The following is a 20414-nucleotide window of genomic DNA, read 5'->3' on the forward strand; positions in this document are numbered from 1 at the left end:
CTCTCAGATCCCTGTCGTTTGACCGGCTGTCGCCAGCCCGGCAGCGCCGTGGCTCCTCCCGGCTGGCCGGGACCAGCCCAGCCCCTGGACAGCGCTGGGGGCTCCGCTCCCCTCCCGCTGCCACCGCCTGCCCTCCTGCACGCCTCCAAACAGCTGCGAGAAAACAGCCTTGTAGTGCCAGTGAGCTGGAGTCTTAGAGGGATTAACCCCTCTGGTAGCTGACTTCACAAAGGCTGAAAGTGCCTCAGGGGGAGTGGAGGACGGTACAGGAATGGGACTGTGACTACATGGAGAACGAGTTCTGGGGCTGCCGCTCACCCACGCTCTGCTCCACTCACCCTTTTGCGGGGGACCATGGAGAGCAGGTGCTGAGATCGAGTGCTTGGCAGAAGCAGCAGTGGGCTGGAGAAGATGGAGAATGGCACAGCAGACGAGCAGAACCAGACTGGGCTGCCACTATCGAGCCAGGAGGTCATTACAGCTGAATACCAAGTGGTTACCATCCTCTTGGTCCTCCTCATCTGCGGGCTGGGCATCGTGGGCAACATCATGGTGGTCTTGGTGGTCCTCAGAACCAAGCACATGAGAACTCCCACTAACTGCTATCTGGTGAGCCTGGCTGTGGCAGATCTCATGGTGCTTGTGGCTGCAGGACTACCCAACATCACAGAGAGCCTGTACAGGTCCTGGGTGTACGGCTACGTCGGGTGTCTCTGCATCACTTACCTTCAGTACCTGGGAATCAACGCTTCTTCTTTTTCCATCGCTGCCTTCACCATTGAGAGGTACATAGCCATCTGCCACCCAATCAAAGCTCAATTCCTATGCACTTTTTCAAGAGCCAAAAAGATCATTATTTTTGTTTGGGCTTTCACCTCCATATACTGTATGCTCTGGTTTTTCTTGCTAGACCTTAATACAGTAGCCTACAAAGAGACTACTGTTGTGTCCTGTGGCTACAAGGTCTCCAGGAGCTATTACTCTCCTATCTACATGATGGACTTTGGTATCTTTTATGTTGTGCCAATGGTATTGGCGACTGTCCTCTATGGCCTGATTGCTAGAATACTGTTCCTGAACCCCATCCCTTCAGACCCAAAAGAAAACTCAAAGACCTGGAGGGATGATGTGGCTCACCAAAGCAAGCCTGTGAATTCCAAGATGACTAACAGGAGTTTCAATAGCACTATTGCTTCTCGAAGGCAGGTAGGAACAATATTTGAAACGGCTTTCTAAAACCTAAACCACTTGTTTTAAAGCTCACTTGTCTGAAGCTGTGGAAAGAGGTAAAATATATTCTTTCTTTTTTCTAAGTAGTCAAGTTTAAAATCAGTGATACACATATACATAAGAAAACATATCTTTTCTTGCCTGTACATTATTACCTACTGCATGGACCAAAAAAAGGAAACAGTATTTTATTTTTTTTAAATTTTTATTTTATTACACCAGAAAGCAATTTAGGAAGTGACAATTATGAAGGAAACATTTTTAATTTTTTTTTTTTTGTATTACAGCATGTTAGTAACCTTGTCAAATATACCAAGTGACTCTTGACTTATTTTTGATATTTGAGAGGAGGGAGCTTGCCTGGGAGTTTGGGAGACTTGAGTTTGAGTCCTAGCTACAGCACTATGTCACTCAGCAAATGCAGTCAAGCTGTAAATTTTCCTGTCTCTAATTCTCCTGTGAAAAGTCTCTTTAAGGAAGTCTGTATATAAATTGTTTTGTAAATGCTAAATACCTTTGTTTTTCTTTCTCTCATAAAATATTTCATGTATTGATGGTTCAAGACTGAGGCATAGGTTTCACTAGCTTCTTTTTATATTGTTGCATATGTATGCTGCTGTGTGTAATTATACCAGTGGAATGTGGTTAGTAGATTAATTGCTGGCTATTTGCAGTAAACCACACCGTGTGCAACAGGTAGCACAGCTGGTGCAGTGATGGGAAACACAGGGTGCATCTTTTGCAGCTGTCTCTGGGGGATATTCTTCTTATTCTTTATATTCTTCTTATTTTGTGTCAATTGCTACTGTTTATGAGAGAGACCATGTTCTCTTATCACAGAGATGGCAAAGACCTCAAAAGTTAACTGAGCTGCCTTCTACAGCACCGAGCCCCCAGAGAGCACTAGAGCTATGCTTGGAAACACACAACAGAAATAAGTGGGCTAGGTGACATTTAATTATGCTGCCAATTATAGTTAATAGTCAGAAAGGAAGTGTTTAATGTTGCTTTTCTTTGTCCATTTGTCCACTTTTTGCTTGATTACATGTGCTTAGTATCACTTGAAAAGCAGACAAATCTTTCACACTGAACACTAATAAATATGGACACTGTTATATTATGAAGATTATAATGTGATATATGTCTTGTAAAGACAGCAAGACTTTCTCTAAAAGCATGAGCAATCTGCTTAAAGCAGCCTCATTTTAAGTAAAGCTAGAATTTGCATATAGTACAACACGGGATGCAAAACAAGGATAGCGTGGCATAATGAATAATCTTTTTTGCATAATAGCAGCATGCAAAAGATAGGCAGTGGTGTAAAATGAGAAAAAACAAGTACATATTCAAAAACATCTAGAATCTCAACAGTTTGTAAGACATGAAAGGGAAAAGTTCTTGCCATGCTGATGAGGACATGGATAGCTGACAATACAGTCTGGCCTGACAGTGAGTCCTGCTGAAATGTGAAACTGTGTGTCTTCTCAGACCTGTGTTTGTGTTGCAGGGATTGAGTAGTGGACAATATCCAGCATGTCATCTGTAGAAAAGGTGACTGAAAATCTGGTGTGCACTTCCTACTTCTGTAGCACTTCTCATATTTATCCAAGAACATTTCTATAAAATTAAATGTATCCATGTTTCTGCAGGGGGCTTGGCTCCAGCTGAGAATGGAGGAGAAAATGGGAGGTGCTCCTATTCTTCATGATTCAAGACAAGGACAGGCAGACAAATAATCAGTAATTGTCATGGGCAGTGCAGGCTTGACTTGGGGAAAATTAATATTGCCAATTTATTGCCTGTTGCTATAGCCACAAGTTACACTCAGTCCCTTCCTTGCAGCAACCAGCAGTGTGGGGCCAGAGAGTGTTGCAGTCAGGTTGCAGGGGTTGGTCTCTTGTCACTCCTTCCTTCTTACCCTTTTCCTCTGTTTCAGTGTGGGTCCTGCAGCCCAAAGACCCCAGATTTTTTTTTCTTTTCCATTCATAATATGAATACTGAATTAGATATTTACATGTAGGTTTCATACTTCACCCAAAGGAATTCTGACTTTCCCCAGATATCAAGGGGACGGAGGAAAATAAATGCAGCCTTACATAGCAAATATGTTTATGGTCAAGTTTATACTTGAGATGGAATCCAGCTCACTTAACAGTATGTGTATCTCACAAAGTTAGTTGGTTAGTTCAATGAAATAATCTAAGTTAATCATGGCTATCATGGTCAGTTATAACAGGTAGATTGCCCTCTAGAGACTGTGGTGCAGTCTGTGATGACCTGCTCACCAGAGAAATCCCTTTGTTCTCACGCAGCAGAGCAAGCACAGATTCCAGCTTGCAGTGCAAGATAAGTTTTGCGCAGCTTACATTAAATGCTCAATCTTATCACTTGGTTTCACTTGTGGTGCTAGTATATCAAGACCTTAATCCTTCTATTTATTTAATCCTCCTCCTCATTGCACAACTTCTTTTTGATTGTGAAATCATGGACTGGGATATAAAATCTCTGTGTGTTGAAACGAACACGACCACGCACAAGAAGAAAGATGTTATTACATGGCTTTAAAACACCAGAGTGACTATTGCTTTTACCTATCAGTGTAAGAAAGATTAGTACTCAAAGAAGAAGGAAGCAATACTAAACTGTTCATACCAGGATAATGAAAATGTTTAATAAAAACACTTCCTTAGAATAAGAAGCTTTTGGAGCAGGAAGAAAAAGGAGAATAGTAGTTCAGAATTAAAATATTGGGATTCTGTTCAGTAAAATATATTTTAAATATATTTTAGAACATCCTCAGAAATAAAAAGGGCTTGAAGCATGTCTTCATACTCAGTCTCCAAATACTTTGTTATCATTCAAACTGCACTTGAAATTTGGACTGGGATGAAATTGCTCAAAGTCTTTTTACCATGTTTTCAATCTCCCTAACTAAGAATAATTTGTACCCTGAGCATAGGACATACAGTGCACATCCACAAAGAGCAGTGTATGCTTGCCTTCACTGGAGCAGTGAATTGAGGATGTAGTGCTGCTGCTTTCAGGGAGCTTTGGTGTATGCTTGCAGGCAATAAAAAACATGTTCTTTTAAAATTTGTCCTCTTAGCACTCGCTCCTCTGATGACAAATAATTAGCCTCTTAGAACATGTTTAGTTCTGTTTCATATGAAGTGATTTGAAAAAAGGATATGGCATTTTACTTAAAGAAAGAGGACCAAACTTTCCTCTAAACTATTTACGTTCAGCAATAAAGACTTTTGGTGTGGATTAAGAACGCAGCTATTGCCTCCGTCAAGTATTTAGATAATGGGTTCACCTATAAAGCAAATTGAGGTGAATTTCTGTCAGAAGCCCTGAGTGGTGCCTTATCCTGCAGTGGGGTAACAACTACTATGCTGGGACAAAGCAAGCCTTGCCAGAGCACCTCCTGGGAGCTGCTGTCATTAGCACAGAGGTCGTGGTGTGAGGTGGCTGAGTATGAAGAACCACTCCAGAGCCACCTTAAGGAGGATTTACTAGTGGGCAAATAACTATATGAACTCAGGGCCTCATCATGTCTCAGAGACAACCACAGCTGGTCAGATGGATCAAACTGAATTTCTGACAGGCAATAGAGATCTTGGGAGAGGTTGGTTATTTTTGGAAGATTTGGAAGGGTATGTACTGCAGACAGTTTAAAATTATAGTGAATTCTCTTCATTGTCCTGCATGGACTGAACCACCAAGAGATGCCACCTGTGGATTCTGCTTCTTCTCTTGCCATGAATGAAGACTCTGTGGAGGCATATGAGTACATGAGTTGGTTCATTGACCTGAGCAAAATGAAAACCAGCTCTACAGAGCTCTACAAGTGCTTAGTTTCCAGCAGAGGAAGCTTTCGTTGTTAGAGAGAAAATGCACATCCAAATGCCAATAAACACAAATTCAGCTAATAATTTGCACACTACATACATACAAACATACATTTATTATATATATATATATATATATACATTTGCAGTATATGGGATAGTCACTTGAGGAGCAACCATCTTTGTTCATTGCAGTACTGTGTTAATTGTGCAATTCTGAATTACACCTCCTTGACAGTAAGAATAATTTACTTCTAGTCCAGATTCAAACTGATAGCTACAACTGTGCAAATGATCCTCTAAGCAATTTTTCCTGAAAGAAATGTAAACTGCCAGTGACTGGTAAGTATCATAATGGAGTGCCCTGCTGAGCTTCTGGTAGTAAAGTACTCTGATGCCTGTGTAGGCTGTTAGGCACTGAATGCCTGAGCTGATGGAATACATCTGTTGGTTTGGCTCTGGCCCATTGTTCACCCAGGCTCCACAACTGGTGGCTTTCTTCGTTTCAATGTGAATTATTTTCTACAGTGAATGGTTGCTCTCCACTGAATGGATTTGCTCAGTTAGGAAGCACAGGCTGGAGCTGAGCTGGAGGCATGAGAGCCATCGTGGGTCAGTACTGGGTGAGCTCTCTCCCTGCCCCCCTCTTTGCAGAAATGGTCCTTTCAGAAGCGGAGATAGGGAGAGATCATCCTTTGAGTTACCTGGAACATTCACATTTGTATTTTGCCCTATTACAATGACTGTGCACAGAATAGTAGGAAAAAAACAGTCCAGAATTAATAATTAAAAGTATCAATCAAGTGATAAAAAGAAGATAGTATTTCTCAGTCTTATTTTTACTTCTACTGAACATAGCTGTAGAGAAATCAAAAGTAAGGGTGAGGGGAGGAGAACCATAAGATAAAATTGCAGCCTTTGAATATGTACATTCAAAGACTGATAAAATAGATAAATACATCAATTTGTAGAGTAACTGATTTTCATTGCATTCTTTATTGTAATACCTATAACAAACCAAACAAATTTGCTTAAAAGTGTGTCTTTCAAGATAGATAGGAAAAAATATATTCATTAGGCAATGTCATGGCAGGTTTCTATATAATGAGCTTATCTGGTCAGAAGACAAGAGAATTATACACTCACAACTTCAAACTAAAACCCACTCCTAAAACTAGCATGTGTTTGTGAGTGATCTTAGTGGAGTTACCTCCTCTTGAAACTCTTCTCAATCTACAATCAAAAGAAGCAGTTGTAGCTCAACAGAATGTGGGCCAACACTTTCTATTTCACACAGTTAACCAAGTCATCTCCTGAGTTCCATGAGGTTGTGCCACTGCATCATCCTGTCACATTTCTGTGTGCTTTCTACTTGTTAGTGTCTTTCAAACTTTCTTTAATGGAGAGACTATTGAATACTATCTACACTAGAATTAAATTATTTACAAAAGAAAGACTAGTTTTAAAGTGGGTTTAAATAATTGTTTATTATTTCTTGTTCACTTCATTTCAGCTGTCCTGGGTATTCCCAAAGGTGATTATTTTCCTTTTTCAAAAGACAATTACATAATAGAATAAAGTTCTTATAACCATCATATTTTTTTGATAATCCTTTTTTTTCCCTGGCTCTGTAAACTTTATTTGACTTTTCAGAGTAAACATCGAATAATGAAGATCTAATTTAATATTGAAGATTTGAGGAATAGAAATTAATCTAATTTTTCTGTTCTTTTTTCCTTATTTTTGGCTTTGGGAAGTGGTTTTAGGCTGACTGTTAAACCAGATAACCTACAAAGGCTTCATTTTCAATTACTTTACAGGTTATACTAGTCTAAAGGAAGAGATTCAATGTGTTTGGGGAAAAAAAATACTTTCTATCCTTTTTTTCCCATTTGAATCAAAAGCCCCTTCCAGCCTAAATTGTGGAAATGTCTAAGGTCTACAACAGTTAGCTTACTGAGGTATCATCTGAAAAGAGTAATTTAACAAAAACTAGGAAGAATTTGAAGCCAAATTCTATTGTAGAAATTTCCTATTGTAGAAAACCTTTCTGAATCAATTAGTCATCAGAAATGCCTACTGAAGGATCCATCCAGAGTTTTGGTTTGGCCCTAGAGGTGTAAGAATGCATGTGCTCATTCCAAGGGGAGTACTAACCTTCTGCCCCTCTTGTGTCTCCCTCTGTGTTCCCTCAGGTTACCAAGATGCTGGCCGTGGTTGTGATCCTATTTGCATTCCTCTGGATGCCCTACCGTACCCTCGTTGTGGTCAATTCCTTTCTCTCCAGACCCTTCCAAGAAAACTGGTTCCTGCTGTTTTGCAGAATCTGTATTTATTTAAATAGTGCCATCAATCCTGTAATTTATAATCTCATGTCTCAGAAATTCAGAGCAGCCTTCAGGAAACTGTGCAAATACCAGCAGAAACAGGAGAAGAAACCTGCCAGTTACAGCATGGCTCTAAATTATAATGTCATCAAGGATTCTGATCATTTCAGCACTGAGCTAGAAGATATCACCAATACCTACCTGTCCTCTGCAAAATTGTCCATTGGTGATACGTGTTTGTCATCCAAGGTAACAGTTAATACATGTCAGTGTCTGCTCTGGAGTCCTCCCCAAGGAGAGCATGTTGTTGTCCATCTTGCTGTGCATGTTGCTGTGCATGTTGCTGTGCATGTTGCTGTGCATGTTGCTGTATGTGTTGCTGTGCATGTTGCTGTACGTGTTGCTGTACATGTTGCTGTGCATGTTGCTGTGCATGTTGCTATGCATGTTGCTGTATGTGTTGCTGTACATGTTGCTGTGCATGTTGCTGTGCATGTTGCTGTGCATGTTGCTGTATGTGTTGCTGTACATGTTGCTGTACATGTTGTTGTACATGTTTCTGTATGTGTTGCTGTACATGTTGCTGTACATGTTGTTGTACATGTTTCTGTATGTGTTGCTGTACATGTTGCTGTGCATGTTGCTGTATGTGTTGCTGTACATGTTGCTGTACATGTTGCTGTACATGTTGCTGTATGTGTTGCTGTACATGTTGCTGAACGTGTTGCTGTACATGTTTCTGTATGTGTTGCTGTACATGTTGCTGTGCTGGGGCAGCTTTCAGCCAGGCAGCCCTGCAGAGGGCTGGAAGAGGCTGGCAGGGACAGGGACAGGCCATGGCAGGCAGGGACAACTGCCCGGCTCTGAAAAGTTATGTTTTCAAATACTTTGTGCCAATAATGATGGGATTTGGAGGATCTGAAGCGTGGAAAAGGATGGAGAGAAACAATCAGATTAAGCCTTCTTTTCTGAGGAGCAGTGGGCTCTAGTGGAGCATCAGAAAGTGGTTCTGAGGCATGGTGTCTCGTACACATCTGGCAGGAGGGTGATGTTGGTGTCTGAGCTCAGTGATTCCTCTGGGCGTGCTCTGGCTGGCTGCAGGGAGGGCATTGGGGCATTTTCTTGAGCCTTCCCCCTTGACTCCAGCTGGGGCTGTACTAGCCTGGTGCCAGTACACAGCTGGGGCTAAGGAGAGGCTCTCCCACACACCAGCACTCTCGTTCTGAGACTGCTGAAAGCCCCCTGCATTTCTGTGCTACCTGCAAACATCCCCATGTATGTAGCCCATCTCTTTAAGCCAGCTCTCTTGATGATGCACATTGCTGTTTTCATGATACTTTTATTACACAACACTACCGAAAGGCTGTTTATGAACATTTTATGAACATTTTAGATCTTAAAAATATACATGATCTACAAAAAGGCTTATTTTTCATTTGTTTTTGTGGATGATATGAGAGTGTAAAATATTGTTTCTCACTTTGCTTCTTCTCTCCTCATTTTCAGGCCTGAGGCTGACCTTGTTCTGAGTATGCAGCCATATAAGACATTTGGATGCTCTGTTCCTACCAATTGTGTGAATTGTAAGGACATTTCTGCTCACAGAATTCCAGAAGCTACTATAAATCTTTACATAACTGCCTCTGCCCTACAAGAAAATGCACCACCTTAGGGAGTGAAAAGAGTATATTATTGAGGCTAACTGAATGAAGTAGTTAATCTAACTTCAGGCAGGTGAGTTGGCTTCAGTAGAATACCTAAATCCTTCTTCCCATTAACTGAAGAATGGTCTGTGATCTCAGAATGAGCAAGGCTCACCAGGACATGTCCATGGACACAGAGCAGGGCAGTGGATGATACTCCCTGTGAAGATGAGAGGTGAGGAGAGGAACTGTTCTAATGTGTGGCTGTGCTGGGCAGCACCTGGGGGGAACCTTCCAACAGCAGCCAAAATTGTTGCTAATAACAGTAATTGCCTGCCAATAACTCCCTCATCCCACTTCCATACAAATCTCATTGCAGCCATCATAGTATGCTTCAATAAAAAGGTATCTGATGGCAAAGAGCACAAAATCATTCTTTTCTTCAGTTTATTTTTACCTTGAGCAGCATGAAATTAGAAGATCATTCAATGAATTTGCAGCAGGGAACAAACAAATTAAAATGTCAGTAGGAAGCATTTAAAATATTTTTTTTTTCAGCAATCAGGTTTATAGAGGTACCAGATGTACCACTTTAAGTGTAGGTCTCAGCTATTAGTGAACCCTGTTGGAACTTGACAGATATTGAAGAACATGCAACAGCCTTTTACCAGCTCCTTTTATCTTGATTCAATACCAATTGTGTCTCAGACCACTAGAAGGGGTTTAGCGCTTTAATATTGATAATATCTGGGGAAAAGTGGAAAACTCAGAGAAAAATGACACTTTTTAAATGTTTTGTCTCAAAGTTTATCTATTGGAATACTTTAGGACATAAAGTGTTGTCAGAAGGGAAGTCATCGTGGCTTTTTAATTCCCAGCATGGCTCCTTCCCTGCTCTTCCCACTCAGACCCATGATAAGCAGCCTGGGGCCAGTCTCCCTGAGGCAGCTACATGAAATACATGATATTGTGTCTACATGTATCATGTCTATCATGTATTGCTTCAGCTTTACTCTAGGCCAGCTCTTGTACTTGCTAGAAGTACATTTTCTCACTTCTGTGCAGCAGAAGCCCAGGAAAAAGACTGTGTATTCCTGTTTGTCATGAGCATTTTGCACAGCTTTTGTACATGACATTTAAATACCTGTAAATGACCTGATTCACAGAATTGCAGAACAGGCTGATATGGAAGGGACCCAGAAGGATCATCAAGTCCAGCTCCCAGCCCTGCACAACCCATCCCCAAGAGTCACAAAGCTGCCCAGTGTGAGTGAAAGGGGCAGCCTCTACAGCATTGTAAGGCTGTATTACAGTATGTTCCAATATTCTTTTGCCTACACAGCCACTTCCATTCAAGCCACTTTCACTAATATTCAACTATATTTGCAAACTTAAAGAGAACTAAATATACCCTGATAGGCTCAGATTTGAATGTTAAAACCATGAACATGTGTCTGTTGCATCCAAAGGATCTTTTGGGCATTCACTACAAGGAGAGGAGGAAGCAAACAAATTGCCCAGAGAGGTTGTGGAGTCTCCCTCACTGGGCATATTCAAGAACCATCTGGACTCAGTCCTGTGCCATGTGCCCTGGGATGACCCTGCTTGGATATGGACCAAATGACCCACTGTGGTCCCTTCCAACCTGACTCTCACTGTGATTCTGTGATTTTGCAAACAGTCTGTATCCTGCTCTGTCTGCATCCTCACTTTAACTCCTGTTTTACCTTTGCGGAGCTCAATAGGCTCTTTCCAGCTTGGCAGAGTGACTGCAGGGCATGGAAGGAACCAACAGCAAGGTTTTAACCAGCAGTGTAGGTGTGACAAAATTCCAGAAGCTGGCAGAGCTTTGTCTGAGCAGAGCCAGCAGCAGGACCCATGCAGGCCATGTTGCAATCTTTCTCAAATCCTGTGCATTTCCCAGCTTGCCAGGTTGTCCATCTGAGCAGCACAGGCCACCAGGCAGCCATGTGCAGTGGGGTCTATTTCTGTGCAGATGTCTGAACCCCCACAGGACTGGAAGGGCAATGCCCAGACTGCTCTTAAAATAATAAGGAAGGACTAAAATGACAGAGTAAGTCACATGTCAGCCAAGTAAGCAAATTGGCTAGGGCTCAAGAGTCAGAGAGAAGGATATCAATGTATTCTTAAATTAGTGCCGAGCAATTAATCTCATAAATACAATTCTGTAGCTGTGACACAGCTTTGGGCAAACCTTTCCTTTGTAGAGCTTAAAGTGAAAATATGGAATTCTATGGCATTTTACTGCTTACACTTCCTTAAAGCTACAGTTTGCCATGATAAGGCAAAGCCAGGGAGAGGTACCACAACCATTTCCTCCAAAGCACCTGTCACAGAGAAATTGAATTATCTGTGGACCTTATGCAGGAATTTATGGTTGCTTAGCCAAGAGACATTCAAAGTGAAGGCAAGTTCCTGTGTCTGACTGAGAAAGGTCTTTGTCTGACTTTGCAAACTTTTTTGATGAAGACTTTGCTGCTTCTGAGAGCTGATTCCCAGTCTGAGCTGGAGGGGGAGGCTGCAGAGGTGGCCACAAGTGGAGCTGATGCCTGGATGCTCCTTTTGCTCTTCACATGCTGTTTTCAGCACCTATTCATTGCTGTTAGAGAAGGCCCTACTTCCCAGAATTTCTCAAGAGGTGCTAGAACCAGTTGCTTTTCTTGCTTTAAAACCGAGATGTGCAGGACTAGCAGCAGGCAAAGAGAGCATTCCATGGAAACCTGGCTGTCTGGTGAGGAGCACAACTGGCTGGGTAAAAAATGAGCTCAGTATTTGTATAATAACAGTCATAGAAACTTACACTTTTATCTCAAGGTTTTCAGAGCACAGACTGAATTACAGCTTTTACAGACTGACAGTACCAGAAGTGAATTCTCTCCTTTATTTGCCTTTTTGCTGAAAAATTAACTACCTGCTTTCTCAGCCTCTGCTCCACCAGATGCTCAGGTGAGGTATTTAAGCACGTATTCTTTGTGATGCTTCATTAAGGGCTAAAATCTGTGTAGGTAACTGTATCCACCATCACTGGGAATAACAAAAACAAAAAGAAATTGTTTCTTTCTGGTATTTATTTGTGCTAACAGAAATTATTATGATTGCAAAATTGTGTGCAGAAACACAATATTTAAAATGGCATATTTAAGCTGAGTTGTGATTTTAACTGATAATGTGATGTGACTGTATCTTTATAGATGTTAGCTCTGAAATTCATGCTGTTTTTATATACAGCTAACACTACAAAACTTTTTCAGACATCATGCTAATGTGACTATTTCTGTTTGCCCTTCTGTTTAGAACAGCAATCTTTTTTCTTGTACTCAAATGTTGTAAATCATATATGCGAGCATGTATTTTTTTAAATTACGTGGTTTTAAATGTATTGATAATTATATCAAAATTCTTTTAGCTAGAAGTGAAAGTGGCTGGATGTCAACTACTGACTGCAGCAATATAACTATCTTTGTATATTTATTTTGTGGAGAGCAAACTCCTTTCCAACATTTAGTCTGAAATAATTGTCTGATTTGTAGCAATATTGAAATCCATGCCTATATCCTTATTTAACATCTTTTATGTAAGGGATTGCATTCTTATTGGTCTTTTGTTTAGAAGTTTGTCCAGAATGTGACAGAAGAGGTGCTACTTTTGCATCTGGCTTGGGGAGATATGCTGCTTCCTGTCTGAAATGATGAGATTTCAGAACCCTCACTGAAGGTAAACTGTGCAGCTGAGAAAGGTCAGGTCTATTTGTAACGCACTTTGGTTCGAATTATCACATGACCTCCCTGAGTTCAGAGTAAAGGATATATCAAAGAAGCTCCAATGTGCTGTAAAAGGGTTTATGATGCTCCTCTGGAAATGGATGACACAAGTCAAATGATAAAGATTTCACTAGCATCCCTTCAGGAAACAATTATCCAGCAAAATGGACTGAAGGACTTATTCTACTTCAGGAGCTGCTGCAGTACCTCTCCAGCTGCACAGTGAAGGTTTGGATCTGTCACTTTGGACACACTCACACCCCTCAGATCTGAGCACTGTCACCATTGAAAATAAAACATTATTTCCAGAATGTGAAAAGATAAATTGTTCTTTCAACAGTGCTATGTTTATTTATTTCTCTGCTATGTGTGTGTACCTTTGGGTTTTTTTTGCTACAAACTGCAGTGAAATTTGAAAATTATCTTTCTATATATCTTCCTCAGACAGAACTGTTTCTTTGCTCCTTTGTTCTTTTCAATAAGATTTTGTTTTCTCGTGATCCTTTCATTACTACTGGTATACAGTGATACAGCAAGTGCCAGTGAATTCCTCAGCCAAAGTTGATTTGGACTCCTGAATTCATTCATTTGAATTGATGAAATCAATGGAATTGATTTCAATTCAAATCTGAATCTTGGAAATTTGAATTCTAACAAACTATGTAAGAGCAACTGGTTTAGAGGGAATTTCTTCTTCACCTACCCAGAGTAATTCCTGTTTCATTCTGTCACTTCATGTGGTTTATATATTTGGTTATAATAAATATTGTGAAATGGTTCAGAGAAATGTAGTATTGATAAATGTAGAACAATTTCTGTTCAAAATAAGCATTTTGTAATTCTTGGATGCATGCTACTGTGGGGATTCATTTGTAATGGATTTTTGTTGCTACTCTAATAAAATGTTGAGCAAGACAATTATACTGCAATTTAAATTTTTTAACAACCACTTGAATACACACCTTTGGCCTTGCTGTCCTTGGCAATGGACAGAAAATGTAACAACATCCTTTCTCATCTTCAAGGGAATGAGATCCCAAAACATGCAGTCTTTTCTTTCCTGAAGGAAGAGCAGTGTGCCAGTAGTCCAGCAGCAGTTACAGTGCTTGTATAGGAGGGGATTCACATGACTCTTTGTCCCTGTTACAATGACTGTTTATGTATTTTGCACTGGACAACATTAAACAGAATAAACCATCAAATAATAAAGGAGCAAAACCCCCACATCTTGGGAGTAGGGGCAGAGAGCAGAGCCACTTTGTTCTTTGGTCACTACAATCAGCATAGTCAGTTCCTGTATTCCGTGGGTACTGCTTGGCTTTTCTGGTGGTGTCAGCCACTTGTGCTTGAACCCAGCCTCAAGAGGATGAGTGGAATTACTCTATCTGCTCTGATTTTCCTCAAGGTAATGCATAGGAGACTCAGTCTCGTGAGGATCAGGACCTATAGAAAGGCTAAACTCCCTAGAGCTAAACTAAAGCCCAATTCATGCCTCTCATTTCTTAGGTAAGTGCTCTGCCACTAGTGGTAAAGACAGAAGGCTCAATCTCCAGGCAGGTCTTGCTGACTTTTGTGAGTCCCATGCAGTAGGTTTCTTAATCTTTTCGTTGGTACCCAACTCAAGTTGTCTGTGTGGGGCTGGATAAGCCCATACCCCACAGGTGGAGGGGGCTGACCTCAGAGCATCTCTGGGGACACGACGCACTGTGGATCCTGGTGAGCACATTGACCACAGGGCAGCAAAAGCCACCTGCAGCAGAGACAGCCAGGAACCTCCTGGGCTAAACTAGACAGAACATTGTCAGCAGGCCAAGGAAAGTGATCCTTCCCCTCTAATCAACCCTGGTGAAATACATCTGAGATGCTGTGCTGGGACCTCTCAGTACCTGAGAGACACGGACATGCTGGGATGAGTCCAGTGCAGGTCCACAGACATGATGAAGGAACTGCAGCATATCTGCTGACATATCAGAAGATGCTGAGAGAGTTGGGAATTTTTTGACCTGGAGAAGAGCAGGTTCAGGGAATCTTACCAACATGCATAAACACTTGATAGAGAGAAGCTCCAAGGCTCTTTTCAGTGATACTCAGTGACAGGGCAAGAGGCAATGGGCACAAATTTAAATACAGCATATTTCACTTAAACACTAGGAAAAAGCCTTTTACTGTAAGTGTGGTCAAACACTGGAATAAATGTCCCAGAGATGTTATCAAGTCATGTTTAAGTTCCTCCTTACAAACTTCACTTTTTCAGCTTTCCCTAACAGCTTTAGATTGTATCAACTTTTTATTTTCTACCATTAAGATGAGCTATTTGTTTGGTGAAGATGCATAATTGTCCCTATTCCTCCTGCCTTTCTCTCTTGCTGCAAGTGAAAGAGTAAATTTTTCTGCTTGTTTTGGGAGTTTCTATGAAGTTTATAAAATGTGTGCTCTTACTGATGTATAGAGTTAAGCAGGGCACTGCAGAGGGCAAATCCTGGTCTCAGTGGAGGGTGCTGGCTGCCAGTGGTGGGGAGGAAATGCTCATGGGGCAGGCACCAGTCTCTGGCACAGCATCAGCCCAAAGCAGGGCCCAGAGGGGCTCAGCATCCTTCAGCCATGTGGAACTCCAAGTCTTACTACAACTCACTGAGCTTCGCTCCTGACATACATGTGCTTACACCTATCACTGTATGCTGTTTCCAAAAGCAATACTGTGATATAATGCAGAACCCAACACTCTACAGAAATGCACCAGGGCAGCACTGACAAACACCTATGACACCTGCCAGATGGATCATTCCTCTGTCATCAGAACTCCTCAAGTCTCTTCAGACTTAGGCTGGCATTGGGAGTCACTCTCAGCACTTGATTTCATTGGGGAAAAATTAAGGGAAAACAAAATTGCATTAGTGCTGAGAGAGACAGAGCCTGAGTGTGTGGCATTCCATCAGACAGAGAGGTATTTCTGCCCTGCACATGTTTTGGAACCAGACAGACAGAAGAGAAAAGCTCTTGGTCTGCCAAGGCCAAAGCATGGAACAAAAAACGAAGTAAAAGGAACCATGGAAAATTATAACAATCTCATTTGATAAACTTCTATTTTGTGTAGAGGAGATAAATGCTCCTTCTCATTGTGAACAACCATTTATATCCTATAGCTTGGGGATATATAAATAGGGCATAATGAAAATAAGATTATAGTAACAGACTTCCACCCAAAATCTTCACTTAACTCACAGCTTATAATAAAATAAAGCATAGAAAAAAGATAGTGTCTAAAATGAGTGTCACCTATCCAACAAGTACAATTTTTGAGATGAGCTCTATCTGTGATGGGCATCCCTTGAGCTTAAGTTAATTTCAGAACTCTACTTCCAGCTCCACAGCAGAAAGGAGTCCTGTAACAATGGATCAAATCCCTGTTGATCACAAACAGAATTTTCTTTTAAGTTTAAAGCAATTCCTGTATGAAGGAAAACAAACAATAATACGATGCAGCTCCCAGTGTCTGGAGAAAGTTCAGACAGCAGATTGGGATAACAGATTTGTCTCATATGCCACTGATTTATATCTGAAATACAGCAAAGAACATTTAGAAGGTAATTATGAAAGATCTAGGGTATCTTGAAAGGCAGGCTGTATTATGTTCAGGCAGACATTGTCATTCAGGAAAACAATGAGTAGAAATTACAAAGGGTTAATCAGTTATTTAGCACATAGGACACACATTTAGGAAGAAAATAGGAAATAACAGCTCTCAAATGAGAGGAAGCACCTTCAAAAATTGACTCTTTATAATGCAAACATGACATTTTAAAATGTTATATTATATCCTACCCTGTTTATGCAGAACAATTAAAAGAGTGAACAAGACTGTGAGAGGATACAGTGGATGTGTGGGAGAGGCAGATGGCCATGTCTACTGCACATGTCTCAGAACAGGTTAGTCTAATTTTTTAGAGATCGTTTCTAGTAACAAGTTGCATATCAAAGGAACTTCACAAGCTGTTGCTATTACACTAAAATAGTGTGTGACAAGATGCTTGAAAGAGACTGTTGTGCCTGATGTACTAGGAAACACAAGGGACCACAGACTGAGCTTGCATAATAAGACTGCATTTTTCTAAATTACAAAACCTAGTTTCTTTTCCCCAGCGCTATGACATTCTGGACTGTCAAGCTGGAGTTTGATAGGCTACTTCTACTATGACTTTTTAAAATAAATATTTAGGTGCTAAGGAGTACTGTTCTTCAGGTATGAAGTACTATGGTGGAGTACTATTCTGCCTGCAGTGAACAGTAGTGAATGAAGCAGCAGCTCAGGCCGGGCACTGTCCTGCTGTCACTGACACTGTCAAGCTGTTGTTCAGTCCCTGGAGCACATCTAGTCCCCAGCAAAGTGACACTCTCACAGGGAGATAGCCTGGCCTGGCAATATTCCAAATAAGCGCTTTGGGTGTTGCCACCCTCTTTGTGAGGGTAAAGGAACTTATATGATAGAGACACAGACCATGTGGTGCCTGTTGGGTCTGGAACTGGCAAGCAGACGGTGTTCTAGTTCGAGTGTTAGCATAGGCACAGCCATTCTACCTCATGGGAGATAAATGACTTTACTATCCTTTATTTATGATTCCTCTTCTTCAAAGGTTTCCACCCAGTCTCCATAACAAAGTTAAACTCAGAGCATTTGTTTTGTTCTCTGCCAGCAGTTTCATCCTTCATATCCAGATCTGAAACTGACTTGAGCACTGTCTCCTGCCTGGAATGACAGGATAGGAGATAAAAGATACTACTTCTCCCTAAAAGCATTATTCTTCTATTATAAACAAGAATAAGAAAACAAACTTCACTGTAGTATGAAATTATGGTTTTCACAGAAAAAGTGTTTTATAGTGTTTGCAGATTTTGCTGTTCTTCACCAGAGGCTAATGAAAGGATGAGAGAAATGAGCATTATGATGCAAAGAAAGACCAACCGGACATGGTTAAAAACCAGTATAGAAGGGGTAAATACCGTCTAATTCCAGCACTAAATAATTACAGTTCTGTAAGTGCCTGTCTCAAAGATTCTGACTGTGCTGAAGTGCTATTAAAATTCTCTCTACCACCAAATACATCAGACACAAATGTACTCTTGGTGACCTCTGTGTGCTTAAAAGCTTTGCAGAACAGCATTGGCTAATTAATTACAAATTTATTTTTAAATAAGAAGACACTAGAATAGATTTTCTTCTCCCACTTAATGAGAGCTGTCTAAAGTCATATTTTTATGATTATAGTTTCAGCAAAATAGCTGGACACCTGTCGGTATTTCAGAAATCCAATCTCTAAGACTGTGCCAGAAGCAGCAAGTCTACATGAACATATTAAATCACAGTGGGGAAAAAAAGACTGCATCAAAAAATACCTCAAATAGGAAACAATTCTTTTAATTCTTTCTACTTCAATACTCAAAAGACACTCTTTGAAGGGATATCCCTCAGTAAATCCAAGTGAACACCATGGATATGTAGGACAGCTGCCATCAGCAAAGCAGCTAAATGTAAATTTAGAATGTATGTTTCATAAGGCTAACAACGAAAATATGTGTTTATTAACAATGGGTGTAATCCACATACATTGACATCAGTATGAGAAATGAAAAACAGGCAGTGTCTGAGCTCTGCAGCAGGGATTCCATCCCCAGACTTCTGGGTGAAGATATTTTTCTCTCTAGTGTGTTCAGAAGGACATATTAATTTTTCCTCTGAAGGATACAGTCGCATGCATCCTTTCCCTTTTGCTCTAGGTCATTTATTATCCCTAATTGTGCTGTTCATGCTGCAAATCTCATTTGATGGTTTTTGGCTGGGAGGACATCAAAGTTTGATTTCTGACTTCAGTTGGTTTCCTTTGTTCACTAAGAAAAAAATATTGACTCTTGGGAGACATTAAGATTAGCACAAGTCCCCACCATCCAGGTGTCCTTTCTGATCTCCAGAACATTTGTTTTGTGGAGCTGCTGTTTTAAGAGACTGACATTTTACAAGGCTTACACTTGACAGGTACATGTCTCTGGTAAATCCTACACCTCAGTTTCATGAAAGATGCTACCCTCTTAATTCTGGCATCAGTGAGGGCATCACAGGGGCATTGTCCTGTAGTCAGTGCTCTCTGTCATAATCCTTGTAAGAATCAGTGAGTCTTTATGTGGATGCCCATGCAAAAATGTCTATGAGTATTTATTTCCATGAGTGCTGCTCTGAAGTCTTGTAACCTGCTTATCACAGTTTCTGGGAAGCTCATGGTCTTGGCTGTGCTTACTGCCTCAGCACAGGCAGAGAGGGGCTGAGACTGCCCATGATGAAGGCACAATGCATTTATAAACACAGAATCACAGAGTAAGCTGAGTTGGAAGGAACCCACTGGGATCATTGAGTCAAACTCCTGCTGGCTCTGCCAGGACCATCCTCAAAAGTCATGCCATGTGCCCAAAAGCATTGTCCAAACACTTCTTGATCTCTGTCAGGCTGGTGCTGTGACCACTTCCTTGGGGAGCTGTTCCGGTGCCCAGCCACCCTCTGGAGGAAGAACCATTTTCTCAAGTCCAACCTAAACCTCCCCTGATACAACTTCAGGCCATTCCCTTGTCCCTGACTGGACACCACAGAGCAGGGATCAGTGTCTGCCCCTCTTTCCCTCATGAGAAAGCTGTAACTGCAATGAGGTCTCCCCTCAGTCTCCTCCAGGCTGAGCAGACCAAGTGACCTCAGCCTCTCCTCATAGAGCTTCCCCTCAAGGCCCTTCACCATCTTTCTTGCCTTCCTTTTGTTAAGAATAATTAGAAGACTGTTACCATGTTACTGTTTGTAAACCCCTTACTTACCTTGTACCCCTGTCCCAGGTTTACTTACCTTGTACCCCTGTCCCAAATTGCTGTACCTCGTGTTTCTTGTTCCTTGTTCAGCCAGGCCCTGCCCCCTCTCCCAAGTTGCTGTACCCTGTGTTTCTTGTTCCGTGTTCATCCAGGCCCTGCCCCCACTGCTCCTAGACTCCCACATGGCAACACTGTACCCCTGCCCCAAGTTGCTGTACCTTGTTCAGTTGGGCCCTGAGGAGGAGGATGACATAAGAACTTCTATGTAAACGAAAGAGACCAGAGACTCATGGGACGCACCCAGACTGGAAAAAAACCCCGAGACAACGAGCCACACAAAAGGAAAGGAATAAAAACAGTACCATCAAACAAGGAAGACCCAGAGGAGTCCCCTGACTTCCCTCCAGAGGCCGACATAACCACGAGGGGACTCAACTGGGATGACACCCTAGGCTACGAGGTCAAGAGAATGAGTTTTCTCGGGGATTCCCGTGAGGAAGGAAGGCCCAGCTCTGCCCTAGTGACAAAGCTGCATGGATCCTCCTCTTCTGTGGTGTCCAAGGGGGAGCAGTGGCGGTGGGTGTGACCCCTCAGGCCCCCACCCCAGAGTTGTCCTGTTTAATAAAGGCCTTTTTAGAAGGAGCTGGTCTCCTGGCCTGTTCATCACACTTTGGACACTCTCTAACAGTTTTCTGTCTTCTCTTGTGGCACCCAAAGCTGCCCCCAGAACTTGCTGTGAGG

At 41.6% G+C, this 20414-nt stretch overlaps 1 protein-coding gene across 1 annotated transcript; it reads left to right on the top strand.

The window, feature by feature from the left end:
- The first annotated feature begins 411 nt into the window (after positions 1-411).
- Positions 412-19942, top strand: TRHR (thyrotropin releasing hormone receptor). The gene is made up of 3 exons (XM_058831150.1): positions 412-1206; positions 7277-7801; positions 19826-19942. Exons 1-3 carry the CDS (start codon positions 412-414, stop codon positions 19940-19942), a joined length of 1437 nt encoding a protein of 478 aa, XP_058687133.1.
- The last annotated feature ends 472 nt before the right edge of the window (positions 19943-20414 follow it).

The sequence above is a fragment of the Poecile atricapillus genome, chromosome 2 (genome assembly GCF_030490865.1).
Source record: "Poecile atricapillus isolate bPoeAtr1 chromosome 2, bPoeAtr1.hap1, whole genome shotgun sequence".
NCBI lineage: Eukaryota > Metazoa > Chordata > Aves > Passeriformes > Paridae > Poecile > Poecile atricapillus.